This window comes from Chaetodon auriga, chromosome 21 (assembly GCF_051107435.1).
Source record: "Chaetodon auriga isolate fChaAug3 chromosome 21, fChaAug3.hap1, whole genome shotgun sequence".
NCBI classification, from domain to species: Eukaryota; Metazoa; Chordata; class Actinopteri; order Chaetodontiformes; family Chaetodontidae; genus Chaetodon; species Chaetodon auriga.
In genome coordinates this window covers 22,510,210-22,527,066 of record NC_135094.1, presented here as the reverse complement: position 1 = coordinate 22,527,066, position 16,857 = coordinate 22,510,210, and the positions used below count along the sequence as shown (strand labels likewise).

General features: G+C 40.4%; 1 protein-coding gene across 1 annotated transcript in view; it reads right to left on the bottom strand.

The window, feature by feature from the left end:
- cubn (cubilin (intrinsic factor-cobalamin receptor)) overlaps nt 1-16,857 on the bottom strand; it is a 220,026-nt gene that overhangs the window by 33,572 nt on the left and 169,597 nt on the right. Inside the window, exons 55-59 of the mRNA XM_076721417.1 lie at nt 10,447-10,603; nt 10,088-10,237; nt 9,748-9,933; nt 8,577-8,706; nt 7,798-8,015 (exon numbers count right to left, since the gene is read on the bottom strand). Of these exons, the coding sequence (XP_076577532.1) occupies nt 7,798-8,015; nt 8,577-8,706; nt 9,748-9,933; nt 10,088-10,237; nt 10,447-10,603 (841 nt within the window). The remainder of the gene's footprint in view (nt 1-7,797; nt 8,016-8,576; nt 8,707-9,747; nt 9,934-10,087; nt 10,238-10,446; nt 10,604-16,857) is intronic.

Below are 16,857 nucleotides of genomic sequence, written 5' to 3'. Positions count from 1 at the left end.
TGTTAATTTGTCTAAATTCTCTAGATCGTTCATTCAACAAATTAACTTCATATTCGCGTCCCCATTTCCCTTTAAAACCTACTTCTCACTATCGCCAAACTCATTTTACCATTCTCTTGCCATAAGTTCCTCTGTGCAGTGTTTGTGTTAATCTATATCATCCATATGATCTATCGTATCATTCATGATTCATATTCATCTCATTATTGTGTTTAATAAATAATCTTTTGCATTCAAGTCATTGTCCGACGGTGTCCTTTTGAGCTGGATATAAGCAATCCCTGTACTGAGAGTTCACGCCTTAGATTATCAGACTGATCTACTGTTGGTTCATTCGTTCACTACATCAGCTTTAACAGATATAATATACAAAATCCTTCGTAGCTGACGAAGGTTGGTGCCCCTAGTAATATTAACGAATGTAACATTAATTTAGAGGTAATTCCCCTACACTTTACATCCTCTGTTTTGATAGAAGGCCATGAAAGAGCCCTTTCCATATATGCAGAGGCTATTTTCTGTTCATTCCCAAAATGCTCCCTTAGTAGAGCTTTAGCCTTAACATAGCCTCTCTCTGGGTAAAAATACTGGCAGCTTCTAACCAGTTCCTTAGGGTGACCTCTAGTGTACTGCTCCAAGAAATAGAGTCTGTCACTTTAGCTCTCAGTGTTTCTTTCCACCACATTCTCAAAAGCTTTATATATATATTATACATATATATATATAGTTACAAGAGTGACCTGGCCAAGAAGGCAGCATAGACTCAGTTACAAGAACAGTACATTACAATTCACACACGCTTAGTTTGCATTCACTACAAATGAGCAAAACAGTTTACAACAAAATGCAATAGTGATTATCAGAAAGACAAAACACCAATAAAGCATACAGCAGAACAACTAATACGGTGCTTAAAATGGGACAAGTGTATAAATAATGAAAACAGACACAGCGGCCAAGACTGCTATTTTCATGATCTTTTAAAATTGATTTAAATTCTCCCAAGGTGACCATTTCAGGCAGTTTCAGATCCTTCTGGAGGTTGTTCCAAGAATTGGGAGCAGTATATTTAAGCCTTTTTGCCTAATTCAGTTCTAACTCTGGGGACCAACATCTGTAGAATGTTTTGAGAACACAGGCCGTATTTTTTGATTTTCGATTTTACACATGTAAAACAGATAAGAGGGAAGCGGACCAAGGAAGGACGAATACACAAAAACCATCCAGCACAAAAATCTGCGGAGATACAGAGATGGCCGCTGCGTATAAAGAACAGTGGCCAAATCCATCAAGGCATTTGTTCTCAGTGAACAAACAACAGTCAATATGCTAGCCACATTCCTTCCATTAATATAAAGCTTCATGTGCACATCCACAGGTGAGCTTACCTGGCTGTGGTTTGCTTTGCCAGCAGTTCCAAATCTGATAAACAGCCAGTGCCTAACGCCGTAGTTTATCTTCGTTACATCCGTTGCGCTGTCCAATGATGTTTCCTTTTAATGCCTTTTTTGTTGACAAAAATGTAGCAAGTTCAAAACACAAAGAGTTGCTGAGAGGCTGAGGCAGGGGCCGTTTAACTTTTCATTAAAGGAAAACAAAAATCAGCTCACGATACTGTGCACAAACTCATAATCAAAGTGATCACAGTGATCAAAGAAAACAGCAGTCAACAAAAGATATGGCACCCCCCCCCACCACACAGGTGAGCAGGTGCCTATATTAACTCATATTAAGTTTACTTACTATAATTATGTAAATATTGCTATGTTTCTTTTTGATAAATGTCACCAAATTAATGTAATTTCTAAATGTATTTAGCATACTTTTATGACAAATCACACAAAAGATGTTAAAGTTAAACTGTTTATATTCTAAATATTGCACCCCAGTGAAAATCTGGAAATAAATTTACAGATATAAAGCGCTGTATTATGAGAACCGAGGGTGAAAACTTAAACTGTAAAACAATGTAGTTGTAGAAGGATGAACAAGACCTCTAACTGACCTGTCTCCCTTTGCATTCCTTCAGGATAAATGGAGTTGTAAAGTTATTGACCATTTCGACTGTTTATAGGGAAGTGTGATTTCTGAGAGAGACAGGATGTCTGGCTTGGAAACACCTTTCCCCATTCTTTCAGGGAAGCGGGAAGCACAGACAGCCTAACTTCAAAGGTTGTTTTTCATGGAGATGCTAATTTTTTTTAGACATAAACATAGACATACGCTCAGTTTGGACTTTTTTCTGAAAAAAAAAAAACAAAAAAAAAACCAGACTGTGTTTCCAGAAAAACAAAAAACAAAAAACAAAAAACAGACTTGTGTATATATATTTATATTGTTATATTTTGTACTTTCATTTTTAGTAGATGTGTCTGCACCAACTTCACCACAACAAACTCCTCGTATGTGTAAAATCATACCTGGCAATAAAGCAATTTCTGATTCTGATTCTGATTCTGAACTTTATTGTCATTCAGTAACAGCAGGTGAATACCGAACAAAATTTCTATTGCAGCAGGCTCAGCACAGGGTAGAAAATAGTTTAAAAAAAAAGTATATATATATATGTACAGTATATGTAAATATTTAGATGAAAAGTATGTAGTGAAAATATTTACAATTGTCTAAAAGAATGTTAAAATAAACAGCAGAATACTTATGGTATATACAGTGTATAAATAAACAGTATGAAAAACAGTGTGTATAATAAACAGTAGAATATGCGTTGAGATAAAAAAAAAAAAGCAGCAGGGATATGCGGTAAGTTAAAAAAAAAAAAAAAAATGAAAAAACAAGCAGCACAAATATACAATTGAAATAATTTTAAAGTGCATTTGAGAGGAATGACCTGAGGTGAAAACAGTGGTGCAAAGGATGCTCATTTAAAGTTCAGCAGTCTGATGGCCTGAGGGAAAAAGCTGTTGCAGAACCTGGTGGTTCTGCACCGAATGCTGTAGAACCTCTTTCCAGAGGCCAGCAGGGAGAACAGACCATGGTGGGGGTGTGATGTCCCTGATGATGTTAACGGCATGGGACATGTAGCATTTAGGTGCAATGTCCTGAATGGAGGAGAGAGATGTCCCAATGATTTTCTCTGCTGTCCTCACCACTCTCCTCACATCCTTTCAGTCAGCAGCACTGCAGCCTCCACACCACACAGATGCAGCTAGTCAAGATGCTCTCTATGATGCTTCTGTAGAATGTAGTGAGGATGGGCGGGGGCAGGTGGGCTCTCCTCATCCTGTGCAGAAAGTGCAGGCATTGCTGTGCCCTTTTCACCAGTGACGTGGACACAGACCAGGTGAGGTCGTCCATGATGTGCACCCCCAGGAACTTGGTGCTACTGAGGACCTCCACAGCTGTGTTGTTGAGGAAAAGTGGAGTGTGACTGGGCTGGTACTTTCTGAACAATTAACAATGATCTCTTTGGTTTTGTCTACATTCAGGATCAGGCTATTGTCTTTGCATCGGCCCACCAGCTGCTCCACCACCTAGGCCAGGTCGTTGTTGTCCCTGATGAGGGCCACCACTGTTGTGTGGTCTGCAGACTTCACAATGTGGTTGGTGGCAGCCTTGGGGACACAGTTATGTGTCATCGGGGTGAACAGCAGAGGGCTCAGGACACAGCCCTGAGGGAAGCCTGTGCTGAGGGTGATGACACGGGAGGTGTTCTGTCCGACCTGCACCGACTGAGATCTTTCAGTGAGGAAGTCAAGCAGCCAGTTACACAGAGGGCTGCTGAAGCCCAGGTGTCCCAGTTTTGTCTACCAGATGCAGTGGAATGATGGTGTTGAATGCTGAAATGAAGTCCAGAAAAAGCATCTGCACATGAGCGTTTTTTTGCTCCAGGTGAGCGAGGCTCAGGTGGAGGAGGAGATGGTGTCCTCGGTGGAGCGGTTAGGCCGGTAGGCAAAGTGGAAGGGGTTAAATGTGGGGGGAGTCTGGAGATGATATGCTCCTTTACCAGCCTCTCAAAGCACTTCATTATGATGGGAGTGAGTGTGATGGGCCAGAAGTCATTGAGTGATGTGATCTGAGGTTTTTTAAGTACTGGGATGATGGTGGCAGACTTGAAGCATGATGGGACTTTGTCTTGATACAAAGAGGTATTGAAAATGTCCGTTATAAAGCCCAGCTGATGCATGTGAGTGCAGGGTCCAATGGAGCTAACAGTGTCTTTTACAAGTTGTTGCTGCAGTAAATGGGCCCCATCCATAGTGTGGAAGCTTTAGTGGTACTGCCGCATCCTGGCAGTATCTTCTTGCCTTCAAGGAAGATGGATACATCCACTGGATCCTCTCCATCAGTACCATGGATGACCACAATCTCAAAGATGTACTATGTAGGCTCACTGTGGCTGTCCTCCTGTATAGAATTTACAAAGAAAAATTCAAGAAAACTTTATAGAGAAACAAATACAAATAGAACTTCTTCAATCATTCAAAGTGATTTAACTATTTAATTTGCAGAATGAACACATGCAAAAAATGACCACATTTTTCACTTGGTTAAATGTCTAAGTTAAATATAATGAAAAAAAGCTGCAGAACAAAGACATGTGCACTAGAAAGCTTAATATTGTAAACGACTGAGTGACATGTGAGTGGTAAATGCCACTATTTTGTGAGTGATTCCAATCGGCATCACACCGGACCTTAAGTGTGACAACAGGATGGCTGACAGGAGCACTGCCATCAATATGATTTCAAACAATGCTTCTATGTGCAGACTCTTTCGATAAATTACTTGCTGCAATGTATAATCGATTTGTCTGAACAGTCAGCATACCCACTGCCCTTACCAGTGTTTTTTAATTATTATTATTTTGCCGCATTTTGATAAGTTAGCCATTAAAGTAAGAGTTTTATCATGAGCTTAATAATCACCACTTTCATTACACTAAAGTTCACTTGACAGGGTGACTCTTTCCATGTTTACCACTTATCCTCTCCGCTACTTTCGACTAACTTTCCCCTCTTTGGTATAGTGTAGTTTTATAGAAGTCAAAGTAACTCAGCTTTCCAGAACAAATAGGTGAGTATGCCATTATTTTTTTTCTAACCTGGTAAAAATGAATAGTAGCGTATATTGCCTCTACCAAACATGAATTGAACTATCAAGATGGACACAAACCTGTATATTATCATATTGAAACAAAAAAACAATAACTTACATTATATTGGAGATAATCCAGCCGTGCAGCACCTTGAAAGCAGCCCCTGACTACCGCGGTCCCAGTGTTCAAACGCTGAAATGAGGAACCGTGTGTTGTCCAAAGGCACATGCGCAAATTCAAACGCGCTCGACTTTTCACATTAAGATTTACATAGTATTCCTGGGTTTAAGTACAGTGACAATAAAACATTTAAATATTATGAGTATGAGTATAATACAACTTACTCTCGCACAGTTCATTTTTTACATGAATAAAAGCAATAAATATTTACATTTTTCTGAAGAAATCCTAGTTCTCACTGAACCGTGATATTACACTGTAGATATTATGACAATTAAGTGAATATATTTTACTATACCAAAAAGTTCTATTTTTCAGTGTACCTTTACCATTCAGATCTGATGAAATGGCACAAATGGTGGACCTTTGATTGCATAATTAATACTGCAGGCTTTGCGATCATGAAACAAGTATGTGATTGGCCTCGCTGCTTGTTTAAACAAAACAAAAAACAAGCTGAAGTGAGTTTGCTTTCCTTTGTGAAGCCTGAAAGCCACTCCACTCCCATTGAGATGCTTTCTTATGTTGAATGAATTGCCACTTGCAGCTTTATTTCTGTTCTTAATCTTTGTTCTATGTACTTTTTAACTGTTTATTTTTAAGTTTTCAATTACTAACCCTGTACTTTTTTCTGCCCTTGTGCTACTGTAACCAAATATTCATCATATTATAATTACTGGTACATACTCTTGTCATTGTAAAAAATGGTTCACCAAAGATGTGTTTTGTTTTGTTTTGTTTTTTCTGTAAAATGAAATACTTTTTATGCTTAATTGACTGAGATGTGAAAATATCAGGTGAGGAGTTAGAGGGAGGTCAGACAGGCCATAGGGAAAACAGTGAGTAGATCCAGAATATTTTCACATCTAACTTTGTGAATTATTGCTTTATTTCAACAAAAACAGAGTTGGTGATTGCTGGAAACTGTGGAAAGACTTACCAAGATGGTTTTGGTGAGTTTTATTTTGTTTCTGTCAAGCCTGAAGTGTGTTTTTACGATAATCTGAGAGATAAAATGACCATTTCTGTCAGTGGAGTCTGGTGGCTTTGATGAGAGCAATATAGCGGCTGTTTGTGGTTCAACAAAAACATTTCATTTAACAATAAGGTCTACCGCTGTAGGGAACCTTTCCATAATGTTGTCAGCAGGGTTCTAAATTAACACCCGCCAACCCGCCAAATGCGGGTTAAAATTCATATTGGCGGGTGTAAATAAAAACTTACTAGCCAATTTGGCCGGTAATGCATTAGGCAATCATGTCAGTCAGAGCCGCTCTACACTTCTCGGTCATTTGTCCCCCTGACAGTCCGTCCTACATTTCCCATGAACACTGTCGTAATGCTACGTGATGACGTACAAGACGCCCATTGGCTGTGCGCAGGCACACTACAGTCTGTAGTGCAACCGGCGCGAGAAACCACGGAAACGCAAACACAAAGAAGAAGAAGAAGAATGAACGGCGGCGTATGAACTGTAAAAAAGGAGACTGAGCTAGCTAAAAGTAAAAAGTAAAGTTAAACTAAATGCGTGGTTGGGACAGATGTCTGGGGGCGAGAAGAGGAAGGAGGCAGGGGATGAGAATGTCGATAAAGCGTGCGAAACGAAGAAAAGAAAGTTTAACGCTAAATGGCTGACAGGTCGTGAATGGCTTGTGTTTGATCACGAAAATACCGTCATGTTTTGTAAGGACTGCCGCATGTACATGAAAGAAAAAAACAAGACGAATAATTTTGTGGTGGGGACTAATACTTTTAAAGTCGAGGCAGTAAAGGACCATGAGAGTGCCCGAAGTCATCAGGAGAGCCTAAGGAGTCTGCAATACTGACTGCTGCACTATTTGTGTTTTCTAGTTGTACATACATAATTCAATTTATTACCAATGCAATTTTTTGCAAGTGTTTAAGTCATGGCTGTTACTTATATATATTTCTTATTAAAGAACGAAAGCAGAAACACTTTAAGTTGAAAGGAAAAATACATTTTATTAGGAATGTAATGATACTAAATACTTACTGGAAAAATGTCTTCTATAAAATAATTAATCTGACAGCATTTTTTGTTTGTATAAATTAAATGTTTGCACTTTCTGTGTATATTTTGTTTCATGTGTTGTACTTTCTGTGCATTTTTCATGCCAACAATGTAAATAAAATGATCAAATGTATTCAGTGGCACTCATAATCTCTTATTTTCACCGGGAAAAAATTTGGCTAGTGGAAATTCTGATTGGCTGGTAACTTTAGAAGGTCACCAGCCACATTGGCTGGTGATCAAAAAAGTTAATTTAGAACCCTGGTTGTCAGATCATTACAATAACTATTACCCCCATTTGTTAGTTAGACACCAAAAAATGGAAATAGTGTAAATTTGTCAAAATTTAAATGGTGTATCTTTCAAAGTAAATCAGTGTTTAACCAGACCACCAAAAGTTGGCCAAAGCTAATTTTTTCCAGTCTTTTTTCAGTTTATTACATGTTTTATTACAAGCATGAGCTGCTATGAAATGCTATGGTAATAGCTATTTCATCTTCAACTGGCATCAATAAAGAGTAACACCTACCAAGTGTCTCACTGTAAGTAGCCCTCCAGCCAATCCCATTCACTGTGGCATCTGTCCTAAAGATGATGAACAGTTGGTTGGTGGAGGAGCGCAGATCAGGTGGGAGCACTGCACCACAGAATTTCCCAAGCAAAGGTGCCAAGGTGTCCTGTCCATCATACACTGCCAAATAATCATACCGACAGGAAGAAGATGCCTCTAGGTGGAAGGTGTTAAACCTGTGCCAAGAGAAAAGGATAACATGAAGGGCTGAAAGGAAACATTACATAAAGTTTTAGAGCTCTCTGTGTCTTTAAAGCATACCCTAAGCCCAATCCAGATCAACAGGGCTCTGAAAGTTTATTTTCTTCAACTGACAAACAAGGTTACATTCAGTTACATTTGGTTATGTTAATATAACAATAGTGCTAGAATATTATAATGATCTGCAAAATACAAGAGTAAGTAAGTAAGTAAGTAAGTATTTTAAGCTTCTGGCTTCTGTTCCTTTTGTCACTCATGGATTTATCAATGCAATGTATCTTGTAGTGTATGAATATCAGTGTGAAATGAAATGTTGGGAGATTCCTTTCATTTTATTTTTAAGTATAGCAGTAGCCTTCTTTGCTTTGAAGAGTAATATTTCTCCAGACTGGAAGGATATACTGTGTGATACAAAATGTAAAAATGACCCTCTCTCCATAACTGAAAAGGTATGTCTCAAATTCACTTTCAGTTCCATATTCTAGTCCTGCAGTCCAATTAATGAATTAAAGTTATTGCAGTTAGCGCACTCTTACTTAAGATCCACCACTCTGTCTGCTTGGACCATGATATGATAAGTACAGTTGATGTTGTGGTGGTAGTTGGTCATCAAGAGTGCAGGACTGCTCACTGTACCTATAGTGTTGTTGAAGAAACCACCACATGCTGTGTACACACACACACACACACACACACACACACACACAGTATGATTGAATGTACAGTATACAATATTGGCATGTCTACGACTGGACAATGGTGAATGCTGAATTCAGTGCCCCTAACTTTGTCACAGTGACTTGTATTGAACAAAAAAAAAATCACTGCAAAAAATAAAATAAAAAAATCACTGCACACGCACCTACATTAAACTGTGCTCATTAGCTGTCAGACTCCCCCTGGTGTACATAAGTTGTGTCTATTCTCAAAACTGTTATAGGCACACCCTTCATCCTTTAGGCCACATCTCCTGTTTTACTGAAATGGCATTTGTTATGTAAAAAGTAGGGAGGAATAAACTATGTTTGTGTGTCTCCAGTTTCCTAAGATTTCCCTTTTGTTTACAAGAAGAAGAACAAGAAGAAGAATCGGGGGGAAACATTCCCCTTTATTGTCACACACACATGCAGCACGGCACACGGAGGTGAAATTTGACTTCCGCCTTTGACCCATCCTGGTCGTCCCTCCTCCGCGGCAGACCAGGAGCGGTGGGCAGCCAGACCGGCGCCCGGGGACCCATTCTTCTGCGTCACCATTGGTCAGGTGGTGATCTTCTTGCATGTTTTTAGTGGGGGTATATTTTTTAAGGAGGATACCCCAGGTGAACACGGGGAGAACATGCAAACTCCACACAGAAAGGCCCTCCTCGAGCAGCAGGCACCGAAGCATGGTGGAGGACACACCCGGTGCCCGCAGCGAGATTCGAACCCGGGACCTTCTTGCTGTGAGGCGTTGCCACTGTTCCACCGTGCCACAAGTTCTATTTAAACATTTAATTCAAGCATTCATAATTACATATTTCTATTGTCCATTGTTCTAGATTTCACTTTCCATTGATAAATTGTCATTCCCTGATATCTACGAGGTCCATTTCATGGATGGTTTACTACGGATGTAGTAGTGAGTGAATTTAATTTCATTGATTGACAGACACTTCCAAGTCCTTACATTCTTAAACTATATGAATTACTTCTATGCTTTACTTACGAATAGTTCTGTATTCTGCCATGAAGCCATTGTCAGTGATCACAGAGTCAGAATAGAAGTGGAATAACATGGGGCCAAAGGCGAAGAAGGGCCCTGGGATGCTGGTACCACAGAGAGTAGCAATAGCAGGGCCGCTAGTAGCTAGGCTGTATATCTTCAGCCCATCATACAGACAGGTGGAGTGTGCTAGACAACAGACAAACCAGCCACATAGTCAATAAATAACTGATTTTTGGTTATCAGACAAGAGTACAATATATTTACTACTAAAAGGGAGACATGCCAATCTTGTGATCATACCAAGATTATTTGTTCATACATTGCTAATTCTAACACTTGCCTTCTATTTGAAAGATGTGGAAGGTGACAATAACCACAGTCTGTGCTCCAGCATCTATGGTGTAGTTGCAGTTGGAGTGGTCAGGGTAGTTGGCTGGATAATTTGGAGAAACCACATGGCCACTTCGAGCTGTGAAGTTTGCGCCACACCCTAATGAACAAAAGACTTGAGATTTCCTTTGGATTTTGTTAAGACAAGCCAAGTTTCCAGTCAAAAAAGTGTTAAAATATTAACTGTGAACAAACACAGGTACCTTACATTCAGGGTTACTGTGTTTCAGATTCAAACACTGTTACCGTGACTCACAATAGTCTTATAAACACTGTGATATGAAGCTGTCTTGGCTGCCTCGTTCTTACTGGTACTGAAGGAGGCTGAGAAACCTCTTCCTGACGCTCCAATGCCCTGGAATCGACTTGTAATGATGTTATGTGGAGCAATGATAGGGCCTGGGGCCACCGAGCCACAGGCTGTTGAAAGCAGAGCCTCAGTATTTTGGGTCTGACCTGACCATACCTGCAGGAAAATGCACACTAACTCAGAAACTGTTGTCAAATGGAACATTGTTTCAAAGATACCTACTCTAAGCACCTGATTAAGCCTAATTAATACCTAATTAAGCATTTTAGCACATTTTGCACATTTTCTAATCCAAACTACAAATAAGTATCTGAGATTTTAGAACCAAAATATCCAAACATCCTGTGCACAAAAAACCACTGAAGAAACTGGACAAACTTTAATACAACAAAGTACTACGATGCTAACTTTAGTCCCTCCCAAACTGATCATCTGGTCGATAGTGCAACAGGTTCGATGTACGACAATTGACTCTATTGCCCCTCTAAAAAGAACATAATAAAACAGATGAGGCTAGCTCCATGGTATACCCCCCAAAACTGCAAATAAAAAAAAAACAAAAAAAAAAACACGAAGAGTTGAAAGGAAATGGCATTCCACCAATTTGGAAGAATTTAGTTTCACCAGACAAGACAGTCCTAAAATACACAGGAAAGACCTCTGCAGTGCTAGAGCAGCCCATTACGCTTCACTAATAGAGGAAAAATAAGAACAATCCCAGGATTCTCCTCAGCAATGTAGCCAGGCTGACAGAGTAATAATTCCATTGAACCATGTATTCCCTTAGCCCTCAGTAGAAATGACTTAATGAGCTTCTTTAATAATAAAATTATTACTATTAGAGACAGAATTCATCACCTCCTGCCCTCAATAGGTACTGATTTATCTTCAAACACAGAAACCATAGAAATAACTATTAAACCTGTCATATTTTCTCCTGTTGACCTTCACCAATTAATTTCAACAATTTCTTCATCAAAATCATCAACCTGTATTTTAGACCCCACCCTGGCTAGGCTGTTTAAAGAAGTTCTACCCTTAACTGGCACTTCTTTATTAAATATGATCGATCTGTCTTTATCAACAGGCTACACGCCACAGTCCTTTAAAGTAACTACTATAAAACCTCCTCCTTCTCTCTAAAATTTTTGAAAAAGCAGTTGCTAATCAGTTGTGTGACTTTCTACATGACGATAATTTATGAGGATTTCCAGTCAGGATTTAGAATACATCATAGCACAGAGGCAGCACAGCTTAAAGTTACAAATGACCTTCTAAATGCAACAGACAAAGGACTGGTCTCTACCTGACTTCTCAAATTCTTGAGAACTGCTTTCTCAATTTTAGAGAGAACGAGAGGTTAGATATAGGTCTATAGTGACTGTACTAGTCTTGTTAGATCTTAGTGTGAGCTCTTCGTGCAGTGGCTGTGCAATTGAGTTCTGGACGGTTATGGATTGGGAGGCCAATGATCTTGGGGGGGGGGGGGGTTGAAAGTAGTGGCAGAAGGAGGGGGACAATGGAAAGTGCTATAAGTTTGGATATGGCGGAGAATCTTTTTTGGCACCGTTTATTGATGTCCATTGTGTGTTGTTCAAAGTTTAGTTTATTGTCCAGCTTCACCATTGATTCTGATGGAGGTGTGGGTGGGGTTAGAGACTGACCTATGTGTGCTAGAGGAGTTGAAGACCAGCTCCTTTGTTTTGGAGACATTTAACTGTGAATGTCCATGCGCCACTGTGTGAGATGGGAGATGGAGTCATGGTAGCATGCAACTGAGTTGTTATCATTGAGTAGCGCAAGTACTGCAGTGTTGTCAGAGTATTTGAGGTATGTGATGATGGGTGAGGGGCTGACACAGTCATTGGTGTGGAGGGTAAACAGGAATGTGTGCTCAGGACACAACCTTGTGGGGCTCCAGTGTTCGTGATGAAGATGAGGATGTTATACTGCCCACTGAGGAAGCTATGTACCCAGTGGATGAGAAGTGGTGGGACATTCACATGATGGAGTTTCTTGATCATCGGGTGGAATGGTATTGAATGCTGAGCTGAAGTCAATGAGGAGGAGTCTGGCAAAGTTACTGGGTGATGCGAGGTTGTAGGAGGGGATGGAGGAGACATGCAACTGCATTGTCAGTAACCCTTTTGGCCTTGTAGGTGAACTGGTTTGGGTTCAAGAGTAGTTTGACAGTTGTTGAGGTGAGTGCAACTGGGTGGTAGTGGTTTGGTTCTGATGGGTGGGGTTTCTTGGGAATCGGTATGGTAGTGGATGTTTTTCATAGGGTGGGCACTGAGGCAGTCCTGTAGGACTCCAAGGAGAACGAGTGTATACTGCACACTCCTTCAGCACTTGTGCCTGGATACCACCCGGCCCTGGAGCCTTTTCCTTTCAGCTGCAGACATACATCCTCCCCAATAAAGTGAACAAGGTGTGTTGACTCAGGGATTGGGAGGGTATCTAGTAACACCTTGCATTCCTCCGAGCAGTCCATGGTGTCAAACCAGGTGTAATAATTGATCAGGTTTTCAGCAAAAGAGGAGGGGTCAGTTATTGCGGCTAACTTGGGTTGTGGATCATGGCCAGTGAGTGTTTTAACTTTCTGAAAAGCTTTTCTTGTGCTGAATTCCAGTTCCAGTCTTTCTTTATATCTGAGTTTGCCTCTACTGATTTCATTTTTGATTTGGCGTGTTATGATTTTTGAAACCCAGTCCTGCCATTGAAAGGCTTTCTGTTTTTCTCTGAGGCTCCGCATGATATGTTCAGTAATCCAAGGTTTAGAGTTTGGATATTTCTTGAAAATATTAACTGGGATTGTCGTGGAAATACAGAATTTAATATAGTCCGTGATGAAAGAGACCTTCTCATTCAGAGTATCACCAGAGAAAAGGTCCCAGTCAATGCAGGCGAGTGAGCCCTGCAGTTTCACAATATTGTCCTCCATCCACTAGTGGACGCACGCTGTAGGTCTGGGGTTTGTCACGCTTCAGTTCTGTTCTGTAGTATGGAAGCAGGAAGACAACATTGTGGTCAGAGAAACCACATCAGTAACATTTCCATAACATAGGTCCAGTGTGTTCCCCCTCCTTGTCGGGATGTCCACATATTGTTGGAATGAAGGCAGGACGTTGTTGAATCTGCAACTGCTCAAATCCCCTGTGATAAGTCTGCCAGGATAATGGTGATGTTGTCAAGGGACACCTCGACATCTGGGACAGTTTTGTCCAGCCAGGTTTCAGGTCAAAGTGATGACAAAGTAGAGTAGAAAGATTTACAGTTTATGAAAAATGGTTCTAGATCAGGAGAGCAGTGTTAAACAACTACTGACAATATCATTACACCAGCCACTGTCAGTATGAAAAAACAATACCTCCACCTTTTGTTTTGCCGCAAAGTTCTATGTCATGATCTGCTCTGACTAGTCACAAGCCAGCCAGGTGCAGCGCTAGAAAAGTGGGAAATAGATCCAGTGGCGTTGTTCCCTTGATATTCATGAGCTCTTCTCATACCGCAGCAAGACACAATTTCCAAACAAAACAATACGCACTTTATACACTGATGGAACCATCCACAGCACCACCTTGAAATATATGTCATTCATGCTTTCAAACATTCAGCTGCTGGACACTCTGGACTCACTATTAATTCAATTTAATTTGATTCAATTTTATTTATATTGCACCAAATCACAACAGAATTAGTATCTGGACACTTTCCATATGGAGCTGGTACAGACCATACTCTTTATCTACAGAAACCCAACAGTTCCCTCATGAGCAAACATTTGGTGGTGAGGAAAAACCAGCAGAAACCTAAAGCAGAACCAGCCGCTGGGTTGGCGGCCAACTGCCTCGACCGGTTGGGTTAGAGAGAGAGAGAGGAGAGAGACAGAAAGAATTCACAAACTTACTGGATGAGAAGCAGACAAGTTTAACTGAAAAACTCAACAATGCATTGTTGATGTTATTGTGTCTTTCATGGTGTAGGTACTACGGGAGAAATTATTTGTTGCATGATATGTATTATCTAAAGGCATTAATTTACACCAAGCCTTGTGGCTATAACACCTTACTTGCAGGCCACAACGTATGTGTCAGTAAAGATCATTGACACTCAAAAAAATATGATGGTCTTCCCTGCTCTGCCCCTGCAGTCGCTTCATATGAAAATGACAAATAACAACCATGTGACTATGACAAACCCTCTCCCCATAAAAATATCATCATCATGTGCACCATTTACACAAAAAATCTACACAAGGAATTCTAACCAATTAGAATTAGATAAGAAACTTGCACCACAATCTTTTTTTTTTTATTTTTTTTATTTTTTGACCTCTTATGCTACTGTGCCTGCTTTTTGTAATCTGCTGGCTGTAATGACTAAATTTCCCCAGTATGGGATCAGTAAAGTCCGATCTTATCTTATCTTATCTTATCTTATCTCACCAACAGCGACCTTAACCTGGAATTCCCTCGGCCCCCAAAACCAGGTTCCATTTGAACATTGGAGCATTGGCATTCTGGAACTAGGGAATGTTAACAGATTCGGCTATGAGGAAGCCATGATCTTGTCACCACTGTTGACATAAACATCAAAGGCTAAGGCTTCTTTGTCAGTAGATGAATATGCTTGTTGATGGTTGTTCAGCTTATCTGAATAATATGCAACTGTTCGTTCATAACTTCCCTCTCCAGGCTGAAGGAGCACAGGTCCAATCACTATATACGCATTCACAGTGAGTGGTAAAACTTGGAGCTTTCAGCACTGGAGTGCTGCCTCCTGACATTTTAGATCATAAATACTTCATGTTTTTCTGCAACAGATTGGTCAATGGTGCTGTAATCACAGGGAAGTTGGGATCAAAACCTGCACATACCTGAAAACCACATCAGCTGAGTTCAGATACAGGAAACAGGAAAGTCAACAATAGCTTGGGCTTGGGCCAGAGTTTGTTTTAACTGACCAAAACATATTAGCTGTGTAACCAACCCAAATATCTTCCAAACAGAGAATGTCTGCTACCATTTGTGCTGCTATAGCTAGTTTTGGCATATTTTGTTCAAGTCAACTTCTTCTTGTTATGCAGTTGCAATTTTGGATTCCTCAGTTGGGTAATCTCAGCCCAACTTCCCAAATACAGTTTATGAAATATAGAATATTTTTTATCATTGTTACACTTCAGCCAACAGTGCCTATCATGCTGCACCGGGTTACTCTAACCACTTCATGATCCACTTGATTCCTGCATACAGGTAGCTGTCTAAACCTGAGGACATTAAAGCAGTGCAACAGTGAAGCAATGGAGTTATTGATATTCAGGCGTGCTTGGATTGTAGTGACTGGAGGCAAATTCAGATTCAAATAGCGCACACATGATCTGTGTCCATAGTATTTCATAGCAGGAAAAACATTATTTCTCTGTGGTATATAATGTTAAACATTAATGAAACATAATTAACATCATCTAAAGCTTCACAAGGATCGCTTCAGGAAATCATTCCTGCCACGAGCCATCACACTGTACAACAGCAATTTAAACAGTTAATCCACCAACCTCACAAACCCCAATATTTTACATATTGTCTGCACTACTGCTATATTGCACATACGGTCTACAGTTTACATTTATTTATCACCTGAAACTGCTTTTTGCTGTAAATACTTGTTTATATACTTAGTTATATTGTATTTTTATTATTTTATTATATTATGTAATATGTATTATACATTATAATACATATTATATAACTATATGTTTTGTTCTACTTAGTTATATTTTTATTCTTAACAAACTCCTGTTTTTCCTGTTTATATTTTGTGTTACTCTTTTGTTGCTTGCTTTGCTGCGAACCGCCCCAGTGCATGGGGGCAGTTCGCAGCCGAGTGTGAGGCAGTTGGGATGAGAGTCAGCACCTCCAAGTCCCAGGCCATGGTTCTCGACCAGAAAAAAGGTGGCTTGCTCCCTCCGGGTTGGGGGAGAGTTCCTGCCTCAAGTGGAGGAGTTTAAGTATCTTGGGATCTTGTTCACGAGTGAGGGAAGAATGGAGCGTGAGATTGACAGGCGGATCGGTGCAGCGGCAGCAGTAATGCGGTCGCTGTATTGGTCTGTCGTGGTGAAGAAGGAGCTGAGCCGAAAGGCAAAGCTCTCGATTTACCGGTCAATCTATGTTCCTACCCTCACCTATGGTCATGAACTTTGGGTCATGACCGAAAGAACGAGGTCCAGGATACAAGCGGCAGAAATGAGTTTCCTCCGCAGGGTGACAGGGCGCTCCCTTAGAGATAGGGTGAGGGGCTCTGTCACCCAGGAGGAGCTCAGAGTAGAGTCGCTGCTCCTCCACATCAAGAGGAGTCAGCTGAGGTGGCTTGGGCATCTCTATCGGATGCCCCCTGGATGCCTCCCTAGG